Raw genomic sequence first — 15189 nt, 5'->3', positions numbered from 1 at the left:
TTTGCCTAAAATCAGCACATGTGCTTTTAGTTTGAAGATGTCCTGAAACTGCCAAAGAGCAGGAGTGTACAATTGTATAGGACACAAGATTAGATATAGCTTTCATTCAAAACAGCAAAATATGCCAGACATCTAGAAGAAAGGTGTAACTCAAATCTGACCCTTAAAAAGGTTACCTGCCTCTTGCACTTCTAACAGCACACCACAATCTCATCTTTCATAGACCCATACACTTACACAGCTGTGAAAACCACACAGAGCCCTGCTTTCAGTGCCAGCCCCCTTTTGCTTTTAACTTTAAAAGCAAAAGCAGCTTTTTGATCTGTTTTTGTAAAATCTAACAACACAGCTTCCTAAGGGGGCTGCCAGCTAGGGGGCTCTACTGCAGAGAGTGACAGGGGAGTGGCTGAAGTCACATCACAGACATGGCCAGGCTGGCTGTGGTGTGCTGTGGCATTTGTGTCCCATCACCTGCCCGGGGCTTCTGGTAATTATACCTGACCACAGAACAAGGGGAACGAGTATCAGACTGTGACCTTCAGGTGCAGGACCTTCAACAGTGGAGACTGAAACAGCTAAACTCAGAATCCAGAGGCACAGCCATAGTCAGGTAAGTAGCAGTGGTAAATGAGTGACAGCATACTCTTATACCCAGTAAGATTTCCCAGGGTGATAAAGGTGCAGCTGACAGCAGAATTTTATAATGGGTCTTCCAGAGTTTCTTAACCACAGAAATTAGAATGCCTGTTTGCCTCTCAACATCTGAAAAATCCAAACTAGAGCCAACTACACATTTTATTGTAGATGGCCACTGTGAGGATACTGCTGGGTGACAGGAGAGTTTTTCTGGAATAAAGCTCAAGCCCAATAATCTTCTCCACTTCTTCCCTATATATTGGCACATCACCTTATAACTTTATCCAATCTGACCTCAGTCTGACCTTAATCAAAATCTTGTCTGTGTTCCCAGTCTAAGTACTCTCTTCATTCTGAGTGCCTGACACATTCCCCAAATGAGTTTCAATACCACTGCCCTTTCCTCCTTCAAATGTCTCCTAAAACCCACAAGATGTTCACTAAAACATAACCAGCTGATAATGACTAATAAAAACCACTTCAGTGTAACTACTGTTCAGATTACAGAAAATACAGACTAGAGCAAGATTAAATAAGGTTAAAAAAAGTTCAGAACCTTTATCACATTGATATCAGTGTGCACCATTTCTACAAGGATGCTTTTGAACATCCTTTACTGATAAACCTCCAGCGTGGCTGCCACAATTTGAAAAAAAATCTGGCCCTTAGTCAATACTGGGGCAGTAATTGCTTCTCTGGCAAGGCTGCTCACTGTACTCTCCTGTAGCACCAACACTTTTTACACAGAGGGGTCCCCTCAGCAGAAAGCTTGTGCTGCAATGAGCAAAAACCTGCCTGTGGCCATCCAGTGCACACCTGGAGTTCACAACGAAAGCAACTCCAAGTGACATGTAATCAAATTAAAAACTTACAGCATGGCACAGACTTCTAAAATTCTACTTTTTCTGTTCTCAACGTCCTGTAAAAAGGAAAAAGGGCTGGAAACATTTTCTGAGAAGAAAGTTACAGTTTCCTCTTACATTATTTCTCCCACACAAAGCTTGCTTTAACCAAAGGTTTGGTTTCAAAGGATGGCTCTGCAGTCTCAAAAATGAGCACTCAACCACCACTCCCAAGAGAGGTAGGTCATTGGCTTCAATCTCCTCAGCATTTAGATTGAACAGAATCTGTTTTCTGCATGCAGTAATTATACTGTTTTCAAAAAATTACTTTGGAGTAATTTTCTGCCATTTCAAAATCTATTTCTACCATCATTGAAGTAAAGGTAAGCATTACCTATCAACTCAAATAGCACCTTAGTGCTGAAATAGTTCTCAATCCAACCTTCTTCACATCTAGATTTAGAGGCATAACCTAGCACGTGAACAAGTTATTTTTTTGAACAAGTAGTTACAGGCTGGTATAATAAGTGGCATAAAATAAAAGTTACACTGAAAGTTTATGGGTTGGTTGCACAAAAAGGGAAAAGCACATTAAAAATGTGCTGCTGAATAAAGTCTGACTGAATGCCCTTAAAATTAGATATTGGAAAAAAAACTAAAAGCACTGGCTGATATAATGGGAATGACAATTTTCATTAGGATTGCAGAAACCATATCTAATCAAGAGAGTAATGAATTCAAGTTAGTAAGAGAGACAGACATGGGAAGCTCAGAACAAAGCCCAAAGCTTCAGCAAACCACAGCACATCAGCACTAAGAGTTGTCTGAGATCAACCAAGGTGCTTTATTTTTCACTGAATAGGTCAAAGATTAAAAACTCAATGGCAAAATTGTGTTTGCCAAGATAAATCTAAATCCCATTCCCTTTTCTACAGGGGCTGGCAGAGATGTGCTCATAGGAGATCACAGGAAAATTTTACTTTACGGGACTTTTCACAGAAAATCTCCTAACAAAGTTTCTGTTTCCCTTGTTAACCCAAACTGGTTTGGTTGTAAGCCTTGAAGAATACTATTACAAAAAATGTTATGTACTTAACCCTTTGTCCATACCAAACAGCAAGGATCCTGTTCAAAACCTCAAAATCTTATCATTTCAGGAGAATTCTCTAGAAGCCAAAGACAGCACTAGTAAGACAGAAAGACATACAGAGCTGAACTGGAAAAATCAAATAAACATCAAGAACAAGCTCTTGCACTGAGAAGGAATATAACAGTATGTAGTCCCTCAGCAAGGTATGATAGGTCCATGAGTTACCTACAAAGCTTGACTGAAGACTGAAACTTTCAAATTAAATTAAAACGTGTCAAAATGAGATTTCTCTTTCTCCCCTCAAATATTTTGACTAGTTCAAAAAAAGCTGCTAGAAAAACAAAGGGAGCATTGTGCCTGCTTTTACTGGCTTATCCATACAAGCAGAAAATCACACATTCCAAAAGCAAAACAAAACTCATCAGACAAACGCAACCTAATTTTCTTTTTAAAAGGTTGACATTAAGAGATAGTACTGTAGCTTATTAAACTACGTCCCACTATCAGTAACTATTTTAAACATTATTAATAAAAACTTCTACTAAAATTCCATGATGCACTGGCAAAAATTATGGAAATATGTACTATCATTTAGGCTACAATTAGTTAACAGTAGCAGCTGCTTTTTAACCAACTCTACAAGCTGACTTGCTTCAATCAGTATTATAACTGGCACATCTGCAGACAGGAAATCCTCAACACCACTAAGGTTCCCAGCCTATTATCTGAGACACCTGGTGTGGGTGTGTTGATACAGAGCAAAACAATGAATCATATGGACTGCACACCAATTAACCAGCTTTAACTGTTAATGTGTTTAATCCTTAAGGGTGGAGTGCCAATCTGAACACTAAAAAAAGGCAACACAAAATCCTCACACTATTCATTTTGCTGTTTCTAAATATGGATTGTAACTCAAATCTATGACAAAAATTATAACACATGTAACTCCTCTGTATTGAAATAATGAGCAGACTCATGTTACAACTGAATTGCAACAGTCTATCATGCAAACTTATTCCATTATAATTAACAGTAAACCAAGATTTTTTTCTTATTTTTCAACTTAAAAGCTCTTTTTTCCATCTTAGACAAAAGTCAACAAACTGACTTGACATTTGACATGTGTGTCTCCAACTCAGTGTACTTTTCATAGAACCACAGAATGGGTTGGGTTTTTTACCAGAAAGCTTAAGAAAAATCAAATACAGCACTTAGAAACCCACTTTTTGGAAACATTTTCATCTCACCTCATGAATATTATTCTACAGTTTTCAGAATTCTTATGTGTCCAGATAGCATGAGCTTTTTTTTGCCCTCGGCAAGCACTAGTCTGTTTGATTGGTTCTGATGAGAATAATCCATTATTACAGGCTGTTTCCACAATTTGTAGAGCCCAAGGCACTTCTAAGAGAGTAGTAGTTACAGTAAGGAAAAGAAAACATTTGTCACAATGCACAACCTGCTCTCTGTTTGGGGTATTAGGAAGATATAAAGCTGACTTAACCAGGGAAATGGAACAACTGGATAGTAGATTAAATCCACTGGGCAAAATACGAAATGCTATAAATGACCTGTTTCTGATCCTGTAATGGATCTATTCTACAACCACAAGAATTTAAATTTATGTTATAAACAAATGAAAGAGTAATGCATTCCCACTACTCTAAAACAGAAATGCCAGATAAAAAGAATATAAAGTAGTCAAGGGGATTGCTAAAGCTGCTAGTAAAACTGATTACTTGTCTGCAACCACACAGATTTCTTGGGCAGTACGTTTAAGCCTATTTACTTTGTTTGCCAGATATCATCTGCCTGCCAAATACCACTACTACATTTAACCATGCATTATTGATCTAGAATTCCAGATATTCACAAAGCTTTATAAGCACAAAAGACAAGAGTCTCCTACTCTGGTGGGCTTACAGCCCGTCTGAACCAATACAGAAACTGAGGACAGACTGGTAACAGCGACAAATGAGCAGCTCAGGGAGACAACACTCAAGGAGTATTTTCATTCCTGTGGGCAGGAGCCTTGTACATAATTTAGTATGTTAGTCATTGAAGGAAGCAGCATTTGTCTCAAAGGAGGAAAACCCCAGATTTGATTCCCATTTCTGGTGATTACGCTCACAGACATTTATCACAGCGTTCCTTTAAAGCAATTTACCCTTAGTCGTTGTATGTCAGTTCCAAGGGGTCTGAGATATGTGAAAGTCCCTAACCAGATTTCCAAAAGCTATACAGTTTCAAGGTTCCCTGCAAGAGCTTGGGTTTTTAGAGCCAGTTACTTCTTTTTCTCTGAATTGGATGACAGCTGCAGTAACAAACTTAAGCAGCACAGTTTAGAAAAAATCCTAGAAGGATAAATATGCACTTACAGTGAATAGCTTCATGAATCAATCAAGAGTATGGACTTAGAGAACACTACCTGCAAAGCAGAGCTTGCTGGAACTCATGTTCTTACTCTAGTAAAAGTGAGAAAGACTAGATGGTCTCCCATTTATTGCAGCTCATGCAAAAATAGTTACCACAGACTTCTTCCAGTCACTGTAACTTTAATGTGTTTTTAGACTGTAAATGAACAAGTCAGGCATGCAAGAAAAGAATTAAACAATAATCAATCTTTAAGTCACTAAACATTTAATGGGGGGGGGGTTGTTTGACCCCATGATGAAGTGACTTCACTTTCAGAATGGAAAGCATTGCAAAGAAATGTTAAGATAATCATATTTACCTACTGCCCACATCACGGTGTCGAAAGAATCGTTTTCTTCTGTGTCCAGGTCAGCATTTTTCCAAGTGACTTGCAATCTGTCGCTCTCCAGTTTTTCAACTTTAGTTGGGAAGCATCTCTTTAAAAATTTTGTGCCATAAGATTCCATGTGCTCAGTTACTAAAGAAGCCATTTGCTGTTGAGTAGTGAAACAAATTTGTTTTTTCTTAGATATGTGACCTTTTCAATGGAAACCCCTCCTTCAGCTGGGTTCAGGAAACCCCAGTAAATACTTGGTGCATTTCAAACATTCTTTATCACTTAGTTACTATGCACTGCTAACACATAACAACTTAGGGAGCCACTATGACCTGCAACTTCATTCCAAGAGGCACCTACACCTGCATACTCAAATTATTTTCAAAAAATATAACAGTAAATTAATAAAATAGTTGCTTTTAAAGCATTTGTTGTTTACATAATCTAGAGCACGTTCAATTTACCATTACCATAATTACAATTTTCTAGTAGTTTGATGAAAATTAAATACTTTCATAAAACAATGGGAGAAAGATATTTCCTTTTGCCATAACACCTGACATTTCTCTGCAATGACTGTGAATCACTAAGGTTTCATGGGAAGTTCTAATACAAAGCCAAAAAAACCAAACCACTTTTGTCCTAAGAGCCTGTTTGAAATAATGCCACACCAAAATGAAGCAGTAAAATGTGGTATCAACAGGTTTATCCAAAGATATCAGTGCTCTTGACTAGCAGGAACTCAGGTTGCACCTTGCCAGAGTATGTTTATTACTTAAAGGATATTATTACAAAACCACTCACATAGAACAACTCCACACAAGCTCTCTCAGCTTACAAAACTTTATTTTCAAAGTTGATATTAACTAATATGAAGGCAACAGCAGGGTTATGTCTCTTCAGAAACACGAGAGCTCATTAATCAGTTTCCATCAACCTCAATGTGGCTGCAGACTGGACATAATTATTTTATCTCCATTAATACTTTAGTAACTTTGGTGTGGCCATTGTGCTCCTCCTGCCTACAGAGGATCAAGTTCTCCTACTGTAAGTGTTTGACCAAGTGCTACACACACACTATTCCCTGCTTGCTCAGACATCATGCTGTTACAGGTGTGGATTTCTTCAGTGAGGAGTGTAAATCCCAAGAATTATTCTTACACAATGTTTTGCAAACTCATGGTACTACTTTCAAGGCATACAAGCCACCAGTTTTAAGGAAGGCACTCCAGATGGGAGAGGGTGACGTACAACCAGGATCTGTCACTAGTGTCACTAGCATGGGTGGTGTTTGTCACTGCCACTTAAGCAACAATACTCCCAACTCAAAATCTGTGCACATATTAGGAAATGTTTGGAGATGCAAACAACATTTTTTCTTTAGGAGATAAAAATAATAGATTTTATTATTTTTGCTAGATAAGGAGATGTAAGATACTCTGTACTTGCCTGATCAAACCCACGAAGTGGGACACTTCTCATCATGACTGTAGTGTCCAATCCAATGCCTGTCAGAAAACCAGCACACTCAAGGGACACATCTGGGGACACACCAGTTAAGCAAATGTAAACAACAATTTCAATAAACACAATATATGAGTAGTATACAAGTGAGCTTTTCACTTGGAGATACCACGTTCTCCTCACACAGACATCTTTAGCTTGCCTTTGTACATAGAATATAACTTGGAAGTCTTATAGTTAACATAGTTAACACTGGATTTAAGATCCTGAGAATTTAACCTCAGCTGATCTTAATTTCCATGGTGCTACTGCACAGAAAAGTATTACTATTCTCTTATCAACTCAACTACATGACATGAGCAGAGGAATTCTGAAAACTGAACTTTCATAGGAAAGACAGCTATGCTAGTTAAAATCACAGATCATCACAGGCTTTTCAAAGGATACAGCTGGCTCCAACAACCAACCTGTTACAGAAAAAGAAGAAAAGAAGAAAGCAGTGGAATGAGCTTCTGCATATTTTTGCATAACCAGAAAAAAAATATTTTCTGATGTGGGTGTCACCTTTGCCAACTTCCAGTCAGCTGGGAGCCCTGAGTTAGCCAGGAGTGCTGGGAAATGATGGAGGGTGGCTCAGTCAGCTCTTCCATCAGCTCCCTCAGCACCCTGGGGTGGATCCCCTTCGGACCCTTGGATTTGTGCATGTCCAAGGGCTGTAGCAGGTTTCTAACCAAGTCCTCATGATTTATGGGGGCTTCATTCTGTTCCCTGTCCCCATCTTTCAGCTCAGGGGCTGGGTACCACAGAACAACTGCTCTTACTATTAAGGACTGAGGCAAAGAAGGCATTAAGTAGCTCAGCCTTTTCCTTGTCCTTATTTCTGTGTTTCTCCCCCCGCCACATCCAATAAAGGATGGGGATTCTCCTGAGCCCTCTTTTTGTTGCTACTGTATTTATAGAAACATTTTTATTGCCTTTTACAGCAGTAGCCAGATTAAGTTCTAATTGGGCTTTGGCCCCTCTAATTTTCTCCCTGTACAACCTTATGGCATCCTTGTGGTCCTCCCTCTTCTCCCAGGGGCATAAACACCCTTTTTTTTCCTGAGTTCCAGTTAAAACCCTCTATTCAGCCAGGCCAATCTTCTTCCCTGACAGCTCATCTTTCAGCACATGGGGATGGTCTATCAATTAGATTATGTCTTCCTATCAAGTAGGTTACAGTTCCAAATGAAGATTTTATTCATTGCTAAATTTCATTTTGATTTATAACCATCTGCTTTTTAATCACTGTATTTTTTCCAGATGCCAAATATTTGTCCTTCCTGTCTTCAAACATTTGTTTATGATATTACAGAAAATGGGTTTAATAGATTTACTTAGACTGATATTTACCAAATATATCCATTTTAGTTCTTAAATAAAACCCCAGCTCCCACCGCTCTCAATATTTCACAGCCTTTCAATCAAGAATATAATTGCAATTGTCCATCAACACTAGCAATTTATGAGGTGTATCAGCTCTCCAGCACAGCAGCTTCCATCTCTGTCCCCAGCTGATCCCTACACAGCAGCAGTTCCTCTCTCCCCACCCCTACATTTGCTGGCTACAAAAGGCAGAATGCTCAGTCCCTGTTCTGCAGGTACAAGCAGCTCCAGACAGGCAGCCATTAACACTCAGCTGCTGGACAGGCTGCACTTGCACTCCTCTGCTGTTTATGTCTTATACAGACTTGTTAAAATCTCACAGTTTGGAGATGGCAACCCACACAGTATTTCCACTGACAACAAAGTATTTTGTTAGGTTTTTGAATGGGCTTGTGGCCTATGCCTTACCCTAAACAAATCTGCAGCAACTCTCAGTTCTAAGAGCACTGCTTTTAAACTTCTGAGGAGTGCAGACATGGAGGCTGCAGCTCTGTAAGCCCCAGGGACTGCACAGTCAGTACAACACATGTTTTCTTACAAAAGGCTCCAGATAACATCTCTCTATCTTACAATAAAAACACACAACTTCTGAAGGTGTACAGAGAATAGGTTGAGTAAAAGCGATTAAAATCTGCTAGTCTGGGGTTTATGCTTGGCAAATAATTTAACATAATGGGAAATAATTTTTCCAGCATTAGGGCATCTGATTCATCTGTGAATGAATGATCACACCCTCATTAGCATGCAGCTCCTGGGAAGTGCTGCAAAAAGCCTCATACTGCCCATAAAGAAATATCTACTGGAGATTCACAGGGAAAAGAATAAGAATTTCTGTAATTTGGGCATATGTTTGCTCTTGTTTTTCATTAGATGAAAAATGGATGTCAGCTGGCACTTACTCATAGTATCAGCCCCACATTATTCACACTTTCTTGTACAAAACAGGGGGTTCCTGGGCATTGTCAATGTCTAAAAGAAAAGTTAGGAAAGCAGAACCTAACCTTGTTCACACCTGTTCAATTTCTTACTCATTCTCAACACATTTCAAGGCATCTCTTCTAATTCACTCTGCCAAAACCCTTCATCTCAGGAGTGAGTTTCTGCCCCATGTTTGTATATCTATGGGACTTTTAAAGTTGGTTAATGGTTTACTTAAAAAAAAAAAAAAACAAAAGAATAACTGCAGGACTGACAGTTCTTTAACCTCCAGGCATGTAATTTGTAGCTGAGATATGTACACTTGGAGAGGGAGAAAAGAAAGAATAACTACAACACAGCTCAGACTGAAAACAAAAGGTGTTAAACTGAACCTTGGGAATATTTATAACAGAAACAAATCCGACAGAAACAAACCTTTAACAACTCCCTCCTTCATTTGCTAAGACACAGCCTGATAAAGCACAGAAATGCTACTGTAGCCCCTGCAGGCTTATTTTGACTAAATCTCAGGAATGCAACATATAAACACTAGACTCCCACATTACACTGTTACAACTTGCATTGGCAGCAACTGGACAAGAGCCACATTTTCACAGAAACCTCTTACAAGGATAAATCTTATAATTTGGTTTGGGATTTTGTTGGGGTTTTTTTTTTTGAGGGGGTGGGTGTTGCTTTTCTTAAAAACAATTTCCTCACATAAATCATGCCCTCAACATTCTAGAGGTGACTGAAACACTACAAACAACAACAAATTTACCTTCTTTCTGAAACTGTTCCAAGAAGCCTCATTTTCCTATTTGAAGTTTAGCTTAATACAGTGCATTTTTTATAGCAGAAAGTCACTGCCATGAATGGCAAGGTTTTTTTTTTTTTGCACAAACACTAGCATAACAGCTTGAAGTCTCTTGTTTTTTCTAGAATTGCTCAGTAGAGAAGACAAAAATATAGCATTATCTGACTTTCAGGCTAGCAAATCTGCATTTCCTATCACAATTATCTTCATCAGGAAATTGCTCTACGGCAGTCTTGACTTGGAATCCTACTGTGCTGTGTGCTGTAAAAAGCAACTGTGGCATTTTAGTATTTCCATTAAAAGCAATGTTCTAATATTTCAGTTAAACAATAGCTTCCAAAGCAAAAGTGATCCAAATGTTTCTTCATATTTTCTTTTGTTATCAGAACTGTCATTACCAGAACTTAGGAGAAAGCAAAATTATATTGAAACTTCTCCCCTAATTGAGGAACAGGGACTGAGCAGCCCCCAGGTGAGTTCATGCTGCCCTCTTGTGACCCAGGGTGTAATAGCTACAGCACAACCCAACACGGTGAAAACGTTATTTAATTTGATTTTAGAAGGGAATTTCATAACAGGAGGAGGGGGAAGAGCTACTAATGAAGTTTGGTAGGATGATACTGCTGCGTTGAAAAGCACATTTTCAGAAGGAAAACAGAAGAAAAATGGGTGTACAAAAGGCAATTTTGGACATTTTTCACCCTGCTACATAGAGAAGGTAGGAATGCCAGCATCTATTACAGCCATGGTAAGGTAACTTACGTTTTTCCAGGAGATTTCTTTAACCAGAACAGATCATCACTTGTGATTCCATACTCCAATGCACCTGCAACCTATGATCACACAGGTGAATCTACAATGCAAATCCTGTCAGCAATAGAAGTTAATAGCAATTCAGGCTGTGTTGGCTGAAGTACAGACCAAGGGGAATATATCTGGGGCTGCCAACTTCCAACCTGAATTATCCTACAGCTCTAAGCAACACCAACATACTGAATCAGAGCAAATTGTTGTCTATGGAAATGTTTTTCTAAAAAGCCATCCTTTATATGAAGACAATTTTTTGTGTGACACAAGTACAAAAACCTCTCGTGTGTTGCTTTATTTTTACATTCTTTATCTTCCTTCACTGTGTTCTGCATCTCAGCAAAGCACTGAAGTTGTCAAATGGAAGGGTAACTTACATGTGTAGGGTATTTTGGTCTTCCTCCAGTAGCAATGACAATATTATCTGCAGTAACAACAATCTACAAACAAAAATGAAAAATTAAAATCAAGCATTTACAGTCCTTTTATCTGTCTTTGGATTTCATCTATGTACAAATGAGTGATCAATGAGAAAACTGGCACTACCATCTGCTATTTATGTGACATAATAATCAGTAATGCATTAAAAAGGGATGGAGATAAACTAATATATGCAGATTTTCGCCTACCCATTCTCTACTAGGTTTTGTTTTAATATTAACCATGCAATTGTTCTTACACTGCACAAGATTCTGATGACTACATGGAAGCAATATTTATGCACAAACAGCACTTTTAAAATCAATTTCCTGTCAGGATAAAACACACAGAGATCACAGCAGTAAGTTCTATCTCAGGCCTGGAGTTCAGCTACCACAAAAGGAGACCGTTTCTAGAAAATGCTAGGCACCTACCTCCAAAAACCTGACCTTCGAGCTGATATGAATCAGTAACATTAAACAATTACCCTCAAAAAGGTGTTAAAAAGGCACTTTCAGGCCTTGTTAAATACCCAGCAATGGCCACCATTCTGTTATGTGACCCAGCTGTGCATTCACACTAATTGCCTCCCACACACAATTTGGTATTACCGAGTTAATCACCCCTACAAATCACCTGAAGGAGGGAAGCAGCTCAGAGCAACCTAATTCTCGTCTCTCAGAACTTACATTTCTGTAAGCATCAGCATGACTGACCAAATCAAACAAAAATCTTTTGTCTCAGCGTTTCCACCCGCAGAAAAAAGCAATAGCAACCAACAGGCCAGGCACCAGTCAAGTTCATAAACAATTTCTCTAAGTGGAAAATGCAAATCTCACTCACTAAAACAATACTGAATACCTCAAACAATTTGCAAAGGACAATCTCACTCCCAAGTGACCTGAAACGTTCCAAGTAACCAACACTGCAGAAATCAGCAGAGCAGCTCACCTCTTTACCTGCTTTTGTTACACCACGGACTGTATGTGGATCAGAAAAACTTCCTTTTACGTTGAAATATTTCACCTTCCTGTTTAGAAGAAAACAGCATCAGCAATGTACACTTAACAAGAATAGGTATGAAATACAATCAGCTACCTTTTCTGTATTTAAGTACTAAAAAGGGTAGCAATCAGGCATAGAGCAGTAAAAGGAAGGAATCTCATTTCATAGGACTGCTTGCAGATCTGTCATAATTTGTCACTTAATTCTTGTGTCACACTAAACTCCTCTATAGAGAAAAGTAAATTAATCTTGTAACAATCTTTGAGATCAGATTATTGACCTCTTCAGAAAATACATTTTCTGTTAGCCATAGCATTACTAGTATTATCTATAGTATTTCTGATACCATGCTTATTTGAGAACACACCAAAATGCCTCAGCAGGAGTAACAAGACTAGAATCTGTTAAATTTTCGATTATAATTTCTCTATAAAGGAACTGCATGCTGGAAAAAAAAAAATCTGCTGCTCTAGTATAGTGTTAGCTATGGTTTTGTATGGCATAGAAATTTTGGGGGACAAGATCAAAAGTATCTTAAGAAACCTTCACTGCTTCATATTAATGCAAAACCTCTCCAGGCTAACGAGAGCATCACTGCACTGCTAGAAAGCTTTTGTGTATGGTCAGTGTCAACCACTATTTCAGCAAAAAGGAAAATGGGGGAGGAAGAGACCACTTACACTGACAGGGGCACTTACAGACCCCAGAAGAAAGGACTTACAGACTCAAAATATTAGCTCTAGATAGAAACTTCAGAGGCAATTCTGCAGTTCTACAAGGGCAAGAACACGTCCTGGACTGTGGGAAGGAAGACAAACTTCAAAGTCTTATTTACTTTTCTTGTAGTTGTACTCTGTGTCCCCAGTTCAAGGATTTCACATAATTCTGAACACCTTCTGCCATCACAGACCTGTCACAAAAAAGAGACTGAACGTGAAGTCATCATATTACACATTCAGGTTATGCAACACAAAGATATAGGCAAAGATAAATGCTAAAAATGAGGAATGAACCACAGTATTTTTTATTGTAAAAGCAAATTATCAAGTCCAAATCAACATAATTTCTGCCCTAAAAACTAATTCTGGTTTTTAACAAGTACCAGGCTAAAATTTTACATGCAAAATTCACTTCCCTAACTGTCCAGTAATAAACACCAGCTGGGAAAAAAGTTATTGTTATGCATGTGCAGCACATAGGAGTGGATATAAGCAACAGTTTTTACCAGCTATGATGAACAGGTTGGGATATATTCCAGCCATAGTGTTGGGCATCTTTAAGGGCACTCCCTAAAAGGGCTGCTTGATGCATAAGCTTTTTAGGAATGCAGCCAACATTCACACAAGTTCCACCAAGTCCCCATGCAGTTCCTTGGGAAAAAAATAAAGAAAGAAAAAAAAAGTAAATTACATCAGTGTGACAATGCAGTTGGGTCCATGGGAAGTAAGAAGTTCCGTAACAACATAGTTTACTGTCTCCTACAGATTAGTTTATAACTTTCTTTGTGCTCATTTCTTTGATAACAAATAAAAACATCTCTGTAAATTTTTCTTCTAAAATTCAAACCATCTAAAGATTTTTTCTCAGAGCTCAGAAGATTCCGTAACCAAACATTCACATTTGCAGATCTCATTTTGTGCATTGTGTAGAAGGAGCCTCAGCATGACACAATTAGTAATTTTTAGAAATTGTAAATAACATTTTGACAGAGGGAATATTCTCACTTATTTAAGTCCAAAGTCCACTATCAATGGTAGCATCAAGCACTGCTAACAACCTTAATGTGCAGGGGAGCAGGCACAGCTGGTTCATCTTGGAGAGAACAAGCCATGGCACAAGCTGGGTTTAAGGACTTTTAATCCAAGCAAAACAGGCAGTGTGGCTTTGGACACTGCTCTCTGAAGTAACCTGCTCACCTGAGCAGCTGAATTATATGCATGTCCAATTATTACCCTGTTATTTCTCTTCCATACCTTGTGGGGAAGGTTCAACATAATCCAGAACAGCCACTTTTCTTCCAAACTGAGCAGCTGTAAACAAAGAAGCAAGGTAAGGTATATAGAGGAAGGAGAAATACACAAACATAAACATTTTTAGTAGCACAGACACAGATAAAATACAGGAGATGACAGCTGGTGATTTTTTTCTGTATAACTCAAGATACCAGACCAGCGACCCAACCTGCCTACATAGTCAGCAAATTCTCTGGAAGATGCTTAATAACCTAGACTGGGGCCTCCAGCTTCCACTGACCCTAAAAATGCAATTTGACCTCAAATGAGATATTTAAGAACACTGTGGGTTGTTGAACATGCTACCCTGAGATACAAAAGGGGCAAGGTTCTCTACAGCAGTTAGATCTTGGAAACAGTCTGAAGGTATTGTTGTTTTAACACATAAATGAGAATGGTATTAAAAAAAAATACAGTATCTATGGAGTTACTCTGAATACTTTTATAACAGTGAAATTAAAGCTTATTAGTTTTTCCCATGACAAAAGAATAAAACATTTTTTAAAACTTAAGAGGAAAGCCAAAAAAGATCACACCATCTGAGGGTGTGAATCAATTTGCAGATTAACCATATGGAGCTAAGTTAATAATTAATGTACAGGTACTGAGTGTACTATGCTTCTTAAGAAGCTTTAAGATTATCAGTAACACTTCCCATAGTTTCCTTACACCCCATTGAAGTTAAACCAGAACTTCTGTTAGTTATTTACACATACAAACCTTCTTTTGCACAAGCAAGGCCTCCAGACCCTCCACCGATGACCAGAAGATCATACTCATTTTTTCCTGTGAAGAGGACGTGAAAAAAAGAAGGAATAGAAACAGATCAGGAAGATGGGAGAGGTATGTAAGGACAGTATCAGAGTACACCTATTTTTATAATTGATTATTGCTGATTTGGGTTTTCCTCACTTCACTCAAGTGCTGTGGTTTGTTCATTAAGCTATCTACTCTGGTTTTCTGCATGAAATACAGAAAATAAAGCACTTCAAACAAAG

The 15189-nt window shown here is 38.4% G+C and overlaps 1 protein-coding gene across 2 annotated transcripts in view; it reads right to left on the bottom strand.

The window, feature by feature from the left end:
• Positions 1–15189, bottom strand: part of TXNRD2 (thioredoxin reductase 2) — a 32144-nt gene that overhangs the window by 16039 nt on the left and 916 nt on the right. For both annotated transcript variants that reach the window (XM_036393100.1, XM_036393101.2), the window contains exons 2-11: positions 14912–14977; positions 14153–14209; positions 13405–13549; positions 13015–13089; positions 12126–12204; positions 11132–11194; positions 10710–10780; positions 7235–7254; positions 6773–6864; positions 5306–5480 (exon numbers count right to left, since the gene is read on the bottom strand). In XM_036393100.1, the coding sequence (XP_036248993.1) occupies positions 5306–5480; positions 6773–6864; positions 7235–7254; positions 10710–10780; positions 11132–11194; positions 12126–12204; positions 13015–13089; positions 13405–13549; positions 14153–14209; positions 14912–14977 (843 nt within the window). The remainder of the gene's footprint in view (positions 1–5305; positions 5481–6772; positions 6865–7234; positions 7255–10709; positions 10781–11131; positions 11195–12125; positions 12205–13014; positions 13090–13404; positions 13550–14152; positions 14210–14911; positions 14978–15189) is intronic.

This window comes from Molothrus ater, chromosome 18, assembly GCF_012460135.2.
Source record: "Molothrus ater isolate BHLD 08-10-18 breed brown headed cowbird chromosome 18, BPBGC_Mater_1.1, whole genome shotgun sequence".
NCBI classification, from domain to species: Eukaryota; Metazoa; Chordata; class Aves; order Passeriformes; family Icteridae; genus Molothrus; species Molothrus ater.
Note: the sequence above shows the minus strand (reverse complement) of the source record. Positions and strands in the feature narration are given on the sequence as shown.